Source organism: Penicillium soppii, assembly GCF_028829465.1.
Source record: "Penicillium soppii strain IBT 18220 chromosome Unknown utg000007l, whole genome shotgun sequence".
NCBI lineage: Eukaryota > Fungi > Ascomycota > Eurotiomycetes > Eurotiales > Aspergillaceae > Penicillium > Penicillium soppii.
This window is the reverse complement of record NW_026643237.1, coordinates 2850773-2866003: the sequence shown is the minus strand read 5'-3', so window position 1 is coordinate 2866003 and position 15231 is coordinate 2850773. Positions and strand designations below refer to the sequence as shown.

The following is a 15231-nucleotide window of genomic DNA, read 5'->3' as shown; positions in this document are numbered from 1 at the left end:
TCACTTTAGGCCAAGGCTATTTTTAGTTCGCAAGGCTGAAGACTTCCTAGCACCGTCAATCTATTCTTCCAATGCTTCCAAGCCCCAATTAACATGGACTTCTCCGGGTTTTCTTCCGATCAACTCTAAAACTCCACCCGGCTTCGATTAATCCATGGATGTATGTTAAAAAAGGCCACCCCCATCTGTGGGAACGGGCCGTGCAATAATGGCCCCCACTAGCGTTCCCATAACCCTCGCGATTCTAACTCGATCAGTATAAGCGCCGGTAACGACGATGATTTTAGTGCCCACGTAATCCGTAGGTCTCCTGCTTTGGCGTGAGAGATGTCAACTTCGTCCCGTTCTATATTTGACCCGTTAGACAGGATGCATCGCTTTGCGGCAATTGCGTCATGGTGCGTACAGAGCTAAGCCTTTACCTAGCAGCTGTGGTGCAATACCTGGGCTTAGCCAGCTGTTTATCGTAACCTGTATAAAACACAGCACTAATTTCTACTCAAGCGATGGTTTATAAATAAGGATCGCAGATAATAAAACAGTTATCTCTCACCAAACAGTAAACACTCTATCGTAACTCTAAAACTCCATCTCCTACGTTTAGAGGGCCTCATGCTTGATCACTTCCCAAATATCATCAATTGCCCTTAGTGCATCGATAGATAGTTTTTCAGTGGGAATTCCGTTAAGTCTCTTCAAGTCGCCGTAAACTGTCTGCGCCAACTAGAGGCCTGTCTCCTAGTTCCTTATCCAACAATGAATGGCACGAAACCCAGCGATAAGCGAGATCTGCGATCGAACAGCCCTCGCTTTCAGCGACGGTGCGCCATTTATCCAGCGCATCAAGACAAGCGGACTTCACAAACATGTGGTTGTAAACCCCGATATAAACGTCGTCATTGAAGCGGCCAGCGCCGTCAGCGATCTGCTGTCGTGTTTTGGTGAGAAAACCACCTGCTAGAGGGCTGTAGGTGCGGAACACGATGCTCAAATTCCGGAGTGACGGCAAAAGAGTTTCACCGGCGTGCAATGGCAGAGTAGTTGCCCTGGTAAACTGTCGGAAAGATATGGCCTTGCTCCTTTCAGTGATCGTGGATCTTCTGGGCATCATCTGCCTCGTAGTTGGAAAGGCTAAAACGCTTTAAAAGTCAAGTTGATAGACCTCCTGCACTCCAGCAAGTGTTTCGGAAATTAGGGTTTGGGTATCTGGCCAGTGGATGTAGAAAACGTCAACGTGGCTAACGCCCAGTTTCTTGATACTCTCTTTTGCGGAGTTAACGATGTTATCTCTCGTGGCTCAACCGCGTGAAACACCACCCATCCACTTCGTGTCAATAGCGAAGCGTTCACCGGCCTTGGTGGTGCCTAGCATGGCTTCGCGTTCGCCGTAAAGTTGCGAGCTGTCGATAGCCGCAACACCATGCTTGCTGAGCGCCGAATACATCTCTTCCAAGTACTCGGGGGTGTTTAGTGGGGGAAATTTTCCCAAGTAGGCTCCACCAAAGAGGATCTCGACGGGTGCGGCGGACATTACTGCGGGTCGTTGTCGAAGCTCCACATTTGGTCAAATGACGAGGATAGACAACTTTTGGTAAAGAGTTGAGTTTCAGAACATTGTTTCTCCCTCAGAGTGCCCCTTATATATGGATTCATGCTGTATTGCATAACAAGAATATAACACATTCTGCCGCAAGACCAAATCAAAAACCCAGCTATGTCTTCGGCTGCACTCACAGGATCGCTAGAGCCGGATTTTGTTGACGGCTTTAGTTGGCCCGGACTTGAGACTAAGTAGATCACTAGTGGATCACTAATAGACCTATGTATCACTAATTAAGTTAATAATGGTTAGCCGGTACTTCCGAAACTAGGCAGCAACCTAGTCGATCTAGTTTATACTATTCAGTTCCTATTTCTTTTGCTACAATCTAGATTGCAGGTGTTGGAATAGTGCAATTATTACATTGCATAAACAGCTTGTTCATAAATCACTGGAAATAATCCCTCAAGTAAAATCGTATGAGAAATCACTCCCTGATCATACAGCAAGTTCACTAGCTCTTCCAACACAGTGCTATTAGACTCGATTTCGAAAGGCCATGGATCACCCCCAAACAGTTCTTCAATTTCACCTAGATCGGATGACAGGTACTTCAAGCATATAACAGTCTATCGATGCAAGTTGTATTGAGCGCAGGTGGCGGAAGGCCCTCGAGGGAACAATAGGAATGCCAAACAAGTCTCGTTAACCGCCTGGGCAGCGGCGTATCGACAAACATACCCTTAGCTGGAAACTTCAGAAAATTCCAATCCCATATCTATGATCTTACAATCAAAAATTACCCGCGATTTGGTGAGGGCGATTTATCTGAGATCGATTGCGACAGGGTTGGCCTGGGCTCGCTTCCATGCGATGTTAAGCACCACATGCAGATGTTGAAGAAGTCCACTTTTCCATCTTCGATGACGAATATTATTTCTTTTCCATGGTTAAGGGTTGCAAAGGCAACAAGAGTTTCGGCCAGGAATAGCTAGCCTAGGCATTTAGACCATTAGGTTTCGTTGCTTTCGCCCTCATTGTGATTACATGTCCGCGCTACCCACCTGGGCAGATATATACATTTTTCCCATGTAACAAGATCAGAGTCAGGGCTAACGCTTTGAATTCTTCTTTTTTTGGAAAGCTTACCGAGGTACTCATCTCGTCTGTAATGTCGATTATGCCTACGCAGGAAGTTGAATAGGAGTTCCTCGAATCAAGTGTTCACGCGATGGTGAGGAATGAAGTATTACGTGCTTTTTTTTGAATGTGGCCTATATCCTCTTCAATAACCCACCGAAAACTTCAATTTCTCATCCGTGGTCTTGTAAACCCACACGTTCGAATACCACAAGCTTCTCAAATCATGCTTTGCTGACAGCATATACGGAGTACTAATCCAAACAAGGCGAGAAATGCAACCCAAGAGCAAGCCCATTCATGTGAAGCGCCATATGCTAAAGCAAAGAAACATCTCCTACCATATCATATTGTATATAGCCAAGCTCTTTATACATGAGGGGTAAGTCAACGCCTAGAGGTCAGAGCACCCGTCATTTGGTCATTTCTGCAGATTCGGACCTGCAGAGCCGGATCGTATCCACAACGTATTGCATTTCCCCGGGGAACAACCCTTGAAAGAGTCAGCCTCCGAATATTGCAGTAAGCCCTAATGGAAAACCCCAAAGAAAAGCGGGGACTGGGCGGGGGCTGCCGATCCTGCGAACACGAATAGATCCACTGGTCTCAGGTGAACGTGAAGACTCTGAACTCGACTTAAACACTTTTGAATTTGAACTTATTGGCTCATGATGCCTCTTTTGCCATGAGATCTACGGAATTCAAGGGAGGGTTTAATTGTTGTACATGATGATATTATGCAGGGGCAGTGTGATAGGTTGATCGTTCAGCCCAGATGCATTGCACCCCAATATCAGGGCCTTTTTGATGTTCAAGAAAGGATCGTCGCCCCATCTACCAGCCTCGGTACGGACCTCGTGGTTCTGAATCACATTCACAAAAAAGAAATCATATAAAAACCAAGTCCCGACCCATGTATACAGCATCTCAGCCCTGCCTCTATCCCCAAGAGAAAGATGGCGCTGTCCATCGTCCGCATGGTGCGGTTTGTCCTAGTCGGCCTGCTGGCATTCTTCTCAATTGCCTCAGCGCGGCCTGCGTCTCGATTCCCTCGCGCAGTCCCAAATCCCAGCTCTGATCCATTCTACCAACCTCCAGCTGGCTATGAATCCAAAGCACCAGGAACCATCCTCGCTCAGCGCAGTATCAGTTCTGCCTTCTTCGGCATCCTTCCCAATCCTGTTGAGGCTCATCAGTTGCTCTACCGCACTACTGCTGTCAATGGCTCTGCCATCGCAACCGTGACCACTGTGTTCAAGCCGAAGAACGCCAAGTCCGATCGATTTATCTCCTTCGCCACAGCATATGATAGTTCTGCGGTGAAATGCAACCCCAGCTACGCCTACCAACTAGGCACACCGCAGGACAGTCTCATTGCTTCGGTCGAGTTGTTGCTCATTGAGGCATATATCATTCTCGGGTATACCGTCGCCTCTCCAGACTACGAGGGTCCCGATGCGGCCTTTGGTCCTGGCCGGCTCGCAGGCATGGGCGTGCTAGATGGAATCCGGGCCGTTGCTAGTTTCAAAACCTTGGGTCTGAGTGAAAACCCCATGGTCGTTGGCATGGGTTATTCAGGCGGTTCCATTGCCACAGGCTGGGCTGGCTCTCTGCAGCCTAAATATGCACCAGAGCTTAACATCAAGGGCTGGGTTCAGGGTGGCACTCCTGCCAACGTCACAGGCACATTTCTTACGGCCGACAACACGGCCTTCAGTGGGTTCCTTCCTGCGGCTGTTGTCGGTCTTAAGGCACCAAGTGCCTACGGCGCCCAGCTTGAGCCTATTGTCAGTAAGATCTTTACGCCAGAGGGTCAGAAGGTGGTCAATGCCGCCGCTACCAACTGTGCAGTTCAGGATCTATTGAACTTTGCGGAAAAGTCGCTGTTTGATACCAAGTATCAAAGTTTGGGAACTGGTCTCCTCAATGAGCCAACTATCCAGTCTGTTCTGAAGCAGAACACCATGGCTGTCAACCAGGACGAAACACCAACGGCGCCTGTCTTCGTATACCACGCCTCTCAGGACGAAATTATTCCCTATGCCAATGCTACTGCCATGGTTAATTCCTGGTGTAACTGGGGTGCGGATGTTAAGTTCACTACTTATGCCAATGGCGGTCACGCGACCACCGAAGTTATTGCATTTCCTGAAGCCGTCAGGTTTGTTAGTGATGCTTTTGAGGGCAAGACGGCCAGCGGCTGCTCTAAGAATACCAAGCTTGACTTTATTCTTAACCCGATCGCTCTTGGTGTGGAGCTTGAGCCGATCCTCACGAAGCTGATTGATGGGTTGAGCCATCTGGGTCAGAAGGATGCTAATGTCAAGAATGATGTCTCGGTGCTAAGTAATACACTTTGAGGGGCGAATTGACCAATGTGTATATACTTTAGTTGAAATGAACCACATCACTTTGTCTTTGTTCCTTTCTCATTAATGAAATGAACCATTTGTCTTTACCTCATTTAATTTCTTTCGCGAACAACCTTGGAAGACCGAGAGCAACCGTGGAAGATTCTGACATTCTCAGAATTCCTTTGGAAGGTATGTCGATCAATAGAAGCTATCGGTGACGTTGAATCACACAACTGTGTAACATTCCATGAACTAGACACGCAGGTATATATACGCATGTTATATATATATCTCTCTCTTTCCCAAATCAAGATGTAGTCATCTGCCCCCCAGATGACAATATACGAAAATGAGAAAAGTGGCGATCACAAAGTCGTGATCAGCTGCATTTCTTATCTCAGCGGTAAAGGGTCCGGGTACCAAGGTACTATCCCGGGTATGGCGATCTACACACAGTATGTATGTGTACTATACGTGAATAGAGAGAGAGAAAGATATATGTATCTACCTAGGTATATATATTTCAATGTACTTAAATAACCAGGATATAGGCAGCGATAGGCAGAAACCCCCCTCCGGTATCGTTTGCATCAGTTGTGGAGGCTGAGAGACTTCGACAGCTGCGGATAACTCGAGACCTGTCGAGTCACCGGGTGTGCGTCACAATCTCCATTACGCCCCCTTCTCTCTTTCTCCGCATTATCTTTAATCTTTGACCCTGAAATATTTTGGTTCTGCTTGTCTCTCTTTTGGTTCTTTTCAAATTTCCTCTCGTTGAATCTTGAATCCTTATCTATGATCTGGAGAATCTTGAAACCTCTAGAACATTGAAAGCTGCGGAACTCAGAACTGGGGTACTAAAACATTTCCCCCCAGATCATGCTCCAATTGTCTCAATCACTTAGCGCCTCCCATCAAGGTGGAAACTAGAAATAACATCACTCTGTTAGCATGGCCAGCCGCCTTGGACCCATCGATGCCCGATTGCGTTCCTGATAACAGATTCCGATAACCATCTCCGCTTCATCACCCTGGGCATCTGGGCTTCTCGGCATCTGGGGTAAGGCTCTCTCTCCCCTTTACATGTCGATGCGCTGGCTGCTAACCTGTGGCTGCAGTTGCCATTCAGGTAATCATGCATCAACATCCACGGTCCCCAGCACCGCAGACGGGGCCCAATATCCCCAGACTGACAGCTCGGGACGACCGAGACGACACCGCCCCAAGCTCCCCAACCGTCGAGATGGGCTCTCACTCGGCCAGGGGGCTGGGAATAGAACCGGGATCGCAGTCTTCCGAACAAGCGAGGAATGCGGCGGTGGGCAAGGAGGCCCTCACCCGATTAAACCAGATAATCTCGGTAGGAGCAGATACCCCCCCCCCCCCCCCTCAGGCTTATCGGGACAATCCGTTAACAGTCCATCTCTTGGGTAGAATTACCACACAAAGGCCGCTTTGATTATCCTGCACGCTCGTGTCGCACTGCCTCAATCCTTCAACAAAGGCTCCGACTCCCCGAGAGTTAACCGCTGGGTATGTGGACCATGGTCGCATCTTGGATCCCTTCTGGTGCAATTTAGCAGATCAAAGTAGCGGTTGCTAACTTCTTTTATCCTTCGCCTAGTTTAATGTCGAGCTAGACGACACAGATATCCTTCGAGAACCCCTGCGACCATGGCGAACCTGCGACGCCACGGATAATCGGCCTCCGCCCCTTGTTATCGAAACATACCTAGATACCAAGGGTCTGACAAATAACCAGAGCTTGGTGATTTTGGACGAGAACGGGAAGCGATGGGATGTGCGTGAGTCGCTCTTGGCTCTTCAGGGCACCCGTGCAAAGCCACACCAGTCGGGGAACGAGGAGATCGTCTTGGAGCGATGGAGGATCGAGCTGGGAGAGGCGACAAGTAGGCCTCCGTCTGACTTGGGATCCATCTTGCCCACGGTATATAAGAAAAGTATTGTGCTTTTCCGGTCTCTATTCACATACTCCAAGTTCTTGCCTGCATGGAGATTCTGCAAACGCAATAAGACATTGCGGCAAAGTCCAGCTCTTCAGATCAAGTACCGCGTTATGGATGGAAGCACTTCTCGCGGCGGTTTCTCTTTGGATAATTTAACGGCGCCGTTGAGTGAAGGAAATGAAAAGGTGGTAGACACATACAGCTTTGGGGTCACAGAGTCACCTGCGGGTCCCTTCACGGTTCAAGTCACCTATCGCACAAACTGCGACTTCCGTGTTGATGATTCAGAGGCGTTGTTGAGTTCTCGGTTCATGGGCGCTGACGATGAGATCTTCCGTCCATCGTTGCCCTCAGAAGATATCAACCGCCTAAATCCAGAAGTTGGATCTGTGCCGGTGGAGAGAAGGACTATGGAGAATCCAGATGTCACGCGTGCCTACGGAAGTCTCTCGACGTTCCATCAGGTTGGTCCAGCGACAGGTGCAAGCCCTATTTCAGCGCTTCGTGCTCTCAGAGATTCAGGTGCGGGCTCTCCTTCTCCGACAGAATCACACAAGAAACTTCTACCTTCTGGCAAGCCTGTTCCATCTGGACGCGCTGCCCAAATCGTTGGCGAAACTGGAAGTTCCAACTTCCAACGTCGTCCTTCGATATCATTCCAGCCCTTCAAAGCTCCCCCTCTTTCTGCTTCCCCAGCTTTAGCGGACTCTCCCTTAGGAGTATCTCCTCGCAACGTGTCTTCACGCATTCCCACAGGTACATCTGCCGATTCGCGCTTCATGCCGCCTCCCTCTTCTGCCGCATCGGCACGCAGACCCATCACCATTGCCTCCGAACAAGCTATATCATCCTCTAATTCTGCGTCCCCCAAGCCTGCGCCTCTTTCTCGATACAGCAGTTCCTTCAGTCACCGACGAGGTCGCCTCTCTGCGGGAGCAAACCGAATCGACGATGACAATATCTCGAGCGGTAGAGCAAGTGCTACATCGTCTAATGCACAGCCCGGCTCGGGCCTGCTTGCAGAAGCTACCGGGACGAGTGCGGAGTCCATTCACGCAGATGATGAGAACATCTCTGATTTCCTGAAAATGCTGGATTCGAAGAAGGATCTTATGAATACGTCCACCACTGCGTCTACCCAGGCTGGAGCTCGTCAACCAAATCCCACTGCTACTGCGCTTGCGCGCTTCCGTGGGATGCGAGATTCCAATGCCGCTCTGTCTGACTCAATGTCACAATCTATGCATCTACATCGCTCCTCAATGTCCTCGAGCAAGCAACTGTCAGGGGTTCCACCCATGGTTGTAGGTACCTCGATCTCCACAGCCTCCTCTCCAGGAAAACCCATATCCCCTCACACGCCTCATACGCCTCATACCCCGGCAATACGCTCTCGTCTCAGCTCAAATAGTGTTGCCGATGACATCGACATCGATCACCGTCCAAGAATCCCTCGCATTGAACACGACTCGCCATTGGAAGAACACCCAAGCATGGAAAGCACGCGCGGCCCCTCTTCAACCGCAGGCGCCATTGATATCCCTACATCCCCACGAATTTTCAACCCCGCCTACCGGCGCTCAAGCTCCGCAGCCCAGCGCCGACCACCCGTCACAAGCGACGACGACGAGATCTTCCCCTTCGGCCTACGTAGCCTAAGTCTTGGCGCCGATGAACCCCCAACTACAAGCCAAGCCGCCGAACAACAACGGAACACGTCCCAAAAAGATCACCAATTACCAACAGAGGACCAAAGCGGCGCATCTGGATCTGCAACAGGCCCATACCGAGACAGCTCATCCCTCCGCAATCAGATGCCCAGTGCAGCTGGCGCCTCTGCCTCTTCCAACCCCCACGTCTACCAGCCCCGCTTCGCCAGCTCCCGCGGCCGCGGCTACTCAGGCGGCCACTCCCTCAGCTCAGCGTCCAGCAGCCTAGCCCGCGGCAACCTCGCACACCTAGCAGAGCGTGACGATAGGGACGGGAACGCCAGCGGAAGCAACAGCGGCAATTCGACGCTGGAAATCCGCCGCGGCAGCGGCCAACGGCCCGGTGCGGGCCGCACGCTGTCTGCGCAGGCCCCTGAAGACGACGAGCCGCTGCTTTTTGCTATGAGTGATTTTGGCGCTTCCCGGCGTAGCCTGGAGGAAGGGAGACATAATCATGGTGGCGCGGACTCCACTGGTGGGTCGAGGCGTGGTAGTGGACGACGGGGAGCTGGGCTTCCTGGGTTCCATGCTTGGGCTTGAAGGTATCTTGGACTATGTAGAACATCTACGTCTACATCCACATCTGCCTCTCAAATATGCTTTGAGGGTCTTCTTTATTTCTTTTTCAACATAGCCTTTTGTTTTCATCACTCTTCCTTCGCCTGGCTTTGTGATTGAGTGTGCACTTTTTGTTTTGGTTATAAAACGCTTGGTTGATTGCGTTCATAGACTGAATGCTCCAATCCCAGATTGATTACTGCGATGTGCATAGAGATTGGGATTACTGTTGTTTTTGGAGTCCTTATTTTTTTGTTTCTCTTCTTCTTCAAGAGTTCCGGGATTGCTTTGCTTTGGCATTTTCCCTGCATGATCTCCATGACTTGATGGTTTCTTGGAAACTGATATATGACGATATGATTCTTAGTCTATTTGGTGATTTTGGTGTTTTGGAGACAGTCTTGAATGTCCATAAAAATTTGAAACTCTTTTCTAGAATCTCTCGCGATTTTGATACTACTGTGTTGTGGAAACTGATCCAGGCATGTCTGTACAGAGGCTAGCCAGGTACAAGCATAGTCAAGCGTATATTCTAGTGTCTAAAATTGAATACGAATTGATTTGAGCATGCCTTCTCTCAAAGAGAGCGGTGAGAAGGCCAGGCCTTCATAAATCCCGAATATCGTCAGGGATCTGACATTAAGGCGCCAGCGGCGGCGAAGAATAAATTCTCCGCGTCCACTTTATTGACCAGGACTCGAGGCTCATGACGTGGACCTATGATAGACAGCACCTATATCTGCCCAAGCGGTCCTATTTGCGGCGGATTCGAAACCTCAAATTCAGTACTCATTCTTTTCTTCCCGTAGTCTTAATTGCACAAAGCCATTGAGGATTTGCATCCAGAGATACCTAGGTAGTATGAATCATCAAAAACCGTCTGAGCAATGGCGCCAGTCTCAAGAAGAACGGCGAATGAGTAGTTCGCTATGCACAAGGCAATGTGAAAGCCTGGACTTGCTAATCGGGCATGATGTGGCAACATGCAAGAAGCAATGTGTTAGTTAACCTGGATACAGAGTCTGGTGTGGGTACAGTAAACGTTTACATTATTCATCAAAGGGCGTAACTCAGGATGATGTTCATAGGAGACATGGAGAGGTGAGTCGTTACTGAAATACATAATCTTTTATTAACCAAATACATTTCAGATCCATTAGACTCAGTGCAAAAAAAGAAGTAGAAATAGAAGAAAAAGAAAAATGACTTCGTTACGGATCATGGGCATGTTCCATGGAGGCATCTAAATACATTGAACATCCGATTTTTTTACCCTTAAAAAACTCAACTCAATACGCTTATGCGATGTAAGTAGAGGCAGAAACATCACCACCACGGCCGGTCCAGTTAACGTGAATGTCCTGGCCCTCGGGGAAGGTCTCGCTGGCGTGCTCGGGCTTGATGCGGAAAGTGTGGGCACCGAAGTAGTCACGCTGGGCCTGGAGGAGGTTGGCAGGCAGGTTCTTGGAGCGGTAGCCATCGTAGAAGCTGAGAGCAGTGGAGAAGGCGGGGGCGGGGATACCCCAGAGAGCAGTCTTGCTGATCACGTTACGCCAGCCGTTCTGGGCGTTGTCAATGGCCTTCTTGAAGAAGTCGTCGAAGAGCAGGTTCTCGAGGTCGGGGTTGTTGCGGTAGGCCTCAGTGATGTCCTTGAGGAAGACAGAGCGAATAATGCAGCCACCACGCCACATGAGGGCGATGGAGGGCTTGTTGAGCTTCCAGTTGTACTGCTTGGCGGCCTATAGAGAGAATGGTGGTTAGTAACGGAAATTCGACGGGGGTGAATATGTATACTTACGTCCTGGATGAGCATGAAGCCCTGGGCGTAGGAGATAATCTTGGAGGCGTAGAGGGCCTGCTCAAGATCGTCGATGAAAGCCTGCTTGTCGCCCTCGAACTTGGGGGTAGGACCACTGAGAATGGCGCTGGCGCGGCCACGCTCTTCCTTCAGGGAGCTGAGGCAGCGAGAGAAGACAGCCTCACCAATCAGGGTGACGGGCATGCCGAGGTCAAGAGCGTTGATGGCAGTCCACTTTCCGGTACCCTTCTGGCCAGCCTTGTCGAGGATCTTGTCAACAAGGGCAGTGCCATCGTTATCGTTGTAGTAGAGAATATCACGGGTGATCTCAATAAGGAAGGAGTCGAGAACACCAGTGTTCCACTTGGCGAAAACATCACCAATCTCCTTGTGGGAGAGACCAAGACCACGCTTAAGGATATCATAGGCCTCACAGATCAGCTGCATGTCACCATACTCAATACCGTTGTGGACCATCTTGACGTAGTGACCGGCACCCTCGTCACCGACCCAGTCGCAGCAGGCCTCACCGTCGCTCTTGGCGGCAATGCTCTGGAAGATGTCCTTGATGTGGGGCCAGGCGGCCTCGTTACCACCGGGCATGAGGGAGGGACCGTAACGGGCACCCTCCTCACCACCGGAGACACCGGATCCAACGAAGCTGATGCCCTTCTCGGTGAGGTAGCGAGTGCGACGGTTGCTGTCAGGGTAGTGGGAGTTACCACCGTCAATGATGATATCACCCTTCTCAAGGAAAGGCAGGAGGGACTCAATGAAGTCATCGACGGGCTTTCCGGCCATGACGAGGAGCATGATGCGACGGGGACGCTTGAGCTTGGCGCAGAACTCCTGGATGGAGTGAGCACCGACGATGGACTTGCCTAGTCAAAACAATGAGCATTTTCGGAAATCGAAACCTCGCTTGTTCAGTAGAGCTTACCCTTGGCCTCGTTCTCTAGGAAACGGTCAACCTTGGCGGTGGTACGGTTGTAAGCGCAAACGGTGAAACCGTGGTCGGCGACGTTCAGAATCAGGTTCTGGCCCATAACGGCCAGACCGATGAGGCCGAAATCAGCACTAGGAGCATGGTGCGCCGGAGCGCCGACATTGATGCCGGCGAGACGTGCGCTATCGTCAGCGATCAATGTCTCTCGTCAATAGCTGGGTAAAATATCACAATGGTATAGAAGGAAAGAAAATCCGCGGGGTTCCGAAGAAGATCAGAACCCTCGAATCCTCATGGTATCATCTTGAGGCATCTATAGAGAATGCTAAGATTCCAAATAGAGTCGGAAGATGTCCGAGCAGCAGCTTTTAGTTGCGCTCTGGTATCGCAGTAAATTGCAGAGAGGTGTATAACCACTGAGGATGGGATCGGTGGAGGGGGTAGAAGGGGAAGCTTGAACTTACACAGCTTGGTCAGCCATGACTATTATTTATGAGATATGAAGGTATTGAATTGAGAAAGAGGGGGAATCTAGAGAAGGAAGAAGGATGAAGAAGAGGAGGAGGGGAGAATAAGAAGTTGAACCGGCTGACGGAGCAACTCTTCCGTCATATGGTGGGACATACCGGCGGGGGTACCGTGTACTTCTGAGGTCCTTACCCTCTCCGGTGTAGCGCCAAGTACTCGGTACAGGAGCAGAGTCGTCCGGTATCAACCCACTCGGGTTCTGTTCGGATTTGGGAATTCATTATCCGATCCGGCTTCAATTCCTGACGATCTATTCGACCTACATAGTTATATTTTACTTTGTTGTTGGAGATTGTCCTTGCATGCAGTTTTCTACTTCTATACGGGAGCGGGGCATGGAGGGGTAAAGAAATTCAAGGATTGAAGGTTGTAAGACACCTTGTAGGGAATGTGTCCAGCGGGTACCTAAGTTAAGGATTGCTTAAGAGATGGATTGCGCGAATAAATTGTTGAAACCCATTCTAATCAACCCCTCTCCCACGTTTTCCACGTATCGGTGAACTGTTCTGGTAGAGAGTCGACGGAGAAACTCTTCACTTGCCGATGCGACGCCTACATAACCGGTCTTCGCAGTGGAACTAGGCTGTTTTAGGACTAGAGTGGGGGTCACAGTTGAGCTGATGACCTCAACGAGGATTATGTCATCGGAAAGCTTGACCCCAGGTCACGTGGTGATAGAAACGCTTATTTCACCGCCCTTGATCTATCTGCCAGCTCTGCAGGCGGTGTACGGAATATATTCAACCTCACTTTTGGAACAGATCCCGCAGCGAATCTCTGACGGCTTTTTATCGCAACTACGTGCTTCAAGGGTTCTTCCTCTCACGCCTGCTTCTCAAGCCTCACTGAGAAGACATTTGCTGAAACAACTCATCATTTCAGCTATCTAATTTTGATCCTGTTTCAAGTGGTTGGGCAACTGACTTGAAGAACTATCAGTCAGGCCTTGAAGGTACGTTGCAGTTGCTACTTTGCAAATAGCAAGCTCGTCTCTTTGTTTCTCTCTCTCTACATTCTGTTTCGACAAACCATTCATCATGTCCTATCCGCCTCCTCCAGGTCTCAAGCAGACACCCTCGTCGCTTCCTCCTCGCCCTCCTCCCTCATCCAATGCCGCACAGCCACCTGCCGTTGGCGGCAGGCCAGGATACAATGCTTTCACCGCATTCCAGCCACGCGCCGTGGCCTCCAGTCAGCCACATCGCGCCAACAAGCCGGTGATCTCGGCCGCTCCAGTCCCTGTTGCTAGCTACGCAGCCCCTGCCATGAATTACGGCACTCACTATCAGCAACAACCTCAAAGCTACCAGAGCGCCCAAAGCTACCAGAGCGCCCCCTCATACTATGGCCAGCCTCAGTACACTGAAAACACATACGGCCCAACCACATACGGCCCGACCGTACCACACATAACAAATCCTTTCGGTTCTACCCCGAACCAGTCCGGCCCTGGGTCCAGACAAAATGGCAACGATCCCAACTTCGACGCAGAGACTGAAGCTCAAATCGCGCAGTGGCAGAGCGCTTACGCGAATCCCACCGAGGACAGCCAGAAACGCCAGGCTGGTTCAGGCATGAACACCGGGGCTGGAACACCAACCATTGGCGCCAGCACTCCAACCCCTCAGCCCGAGTCACAGAAAACGGTGGTTCGATCTGGTGGTGGTCAAACATGGCACGATGACACTCTTCTTGATTGGGACCCAGCGCATTTCCGTCTGTTCGTGGGCAATCTTGCAGGCGAAGTGACTGACGAGTCTCTGCTTAAGGCATTTTCTCGCTACACCTCAGTCCAGAAAGCGCGTGTGATTCGAGAAAAGCGCACACAGAAGAGCAAAGGCTTTGGGTTCATCAGCTTCAGTAACGGCGACGACTACTTCAAAGCAGGACGAGAGATGCAACACAAGTACATTGGTTCGCACCCAATTCTACTTCGGCGCGCCAACACTGAGATCCGCCCAGAAGCGCCCGGCAAGGGAAAGAAACATGGCGGCGGCAACAAGAGTGGTAATACTGGTGGCAAAGTCAAGAAAGATGGCGTCAAGAAGCCTGGAAAGACCAAGGGAGGCTTGAAGATACTGGGTTAAACTTGGCGCCTCATATACCCACGGCTCAAATTAAAGATGACTACATAAGTACCTACCTAAGCACAACAGACTTCCAAGAATTGAACCATTTGGTTCTATGTGACGCCGTCTCACTGCGTACATGTAGAGTAACAAAATTCAATTCAAAAAAAGCCAATATTATGTCAAAATCATGATCTCGATCCAATCGAATAAATTGAAGGTGTATCAGATGAGGTTGGTACCTGAGAAATCTATGTGGCCAGTATATTAAACTCAGGTACCCGTACCCACTTCCCCAGCCCCCCTCAAAAACACATGGCTGGGAAAAAAAAGCGATCTTCTTAAAACCCATTTACATTCCAGTTGCTCTTAATTTTTCTCTTCCCAATTTCACATTCTTCCGATCTTATCAGTACCTCTCAAAAAGAAAGCAGAGTTGTGTGTTGACAGAGCCGGCCCGACAAGCTGGCTGCATACTTCCCGGGTATACAAACCCGACGCATTGCTGCCCACCACACTGTGGTGTTTTGATTTGATTTCATTCTGTGTCACACGTCCGTCCTACCTAAGTCACGAAGCTACGATTAAAATCTCCACAATCTCAACCCATCAACTTCCGATC

The 15231-nt window shown here is 50.0% G+C and overlaps 5 protein-coding genes across 5 annotated transcripts; 3 read left to right on the top strand and 2 right to left on the bottom strand.

The window, feature by feature from the left end:
• Window positions 1-685: 685 nt before the first annotated feature.
• N7529_010347 (uncharacterized protein) lies at window positions 686-1531 on the bottom strand (the record flags this gene model as incomplete). Its single annotated transcript, XM_057245874.1, has 3 exons — window positions 686-1111; window positions 1163-1263; window positions 1318-1531. 3 exons carry the CDS (start codon window positions 1529-1531, stop codon window positions 686-688), a joined length of 741 nt encoding a protein of 246 aa, XP_057094137.1.
• A 2105-nt stretch (window positions 1532-3636) lies between these two features.
• On the top strand, window positions 3637-5040 carry N7529_010346 (uncharacterized protein; the record flags this gene model as incomplete). The annotated part of the gene is made up of 1 exon (XM_057245873.1): window positions 3637-5040. One exon carries the CDS (start codon window positions 3637-3639, stop codon window positions 5038-5040), a length of 1404 nt encoding a protein of 467 aa, XP_057094136.1.
• Window positions 5041-6169: 1129 nt separating this feature from the next.
• On the top strand, window positions 6170-9250 carry N7529_010345 (uncharacterized protein; the record flags this gene model as incomplete). Its single annotated transcript, XM_057245872.1, has 3 exons — window positions 6170-6394; window positions 6469-6567; window positions 6659-9250. 3 exons carry the CDS (start codon window positions 6170-6172, stop codon window positions 9248-9250), a joined length of 2916 nt encoding a protein of 971 aa, XP_057094135.1.
• A 1316-nt stretch (window positions 9251-10566) lies between these two features.
• Window positions 10567-12493, bottom strand: N7529_010344 (NADP(+)-dependent, decarboxylating phosphogluconate dehydrogenase; the record flags this gene model as incomplete). The annotated part of the gene is made up of 4 exons (XM_057245871.1): window positions 10567-11007; window positions 11067-11947; window positions 12007-12194; window positions 12477-12493. The coding sequence occupies 4 exons, from the start codon at window positions 12491-12493 to the stop codon at window positions 10567-10569; spliced, it is 1527 nt and encodes a 508-aa protein (XP_057094134.1).
• Window positions 12494-13577: 1084 nt separating this feature from the next.
• N7529_010343 (RNP domain protein) lies at window positions 13578-14627 on the top strand (the record flags this gene model as incomplete). The annotated part of the gene is made up of 1 exon (XM_057245870.1): window positions 13578-14627. The coding sequence occupies one exon, from the start codon at window positions 13578-13580 to the stop codon at window positions 14625-14627; it is 1050 nt and encodes a 349-aa protein (XP_057094133.1).
• Window positions 14628-15231: the final 604 nt, after the last annotated feature.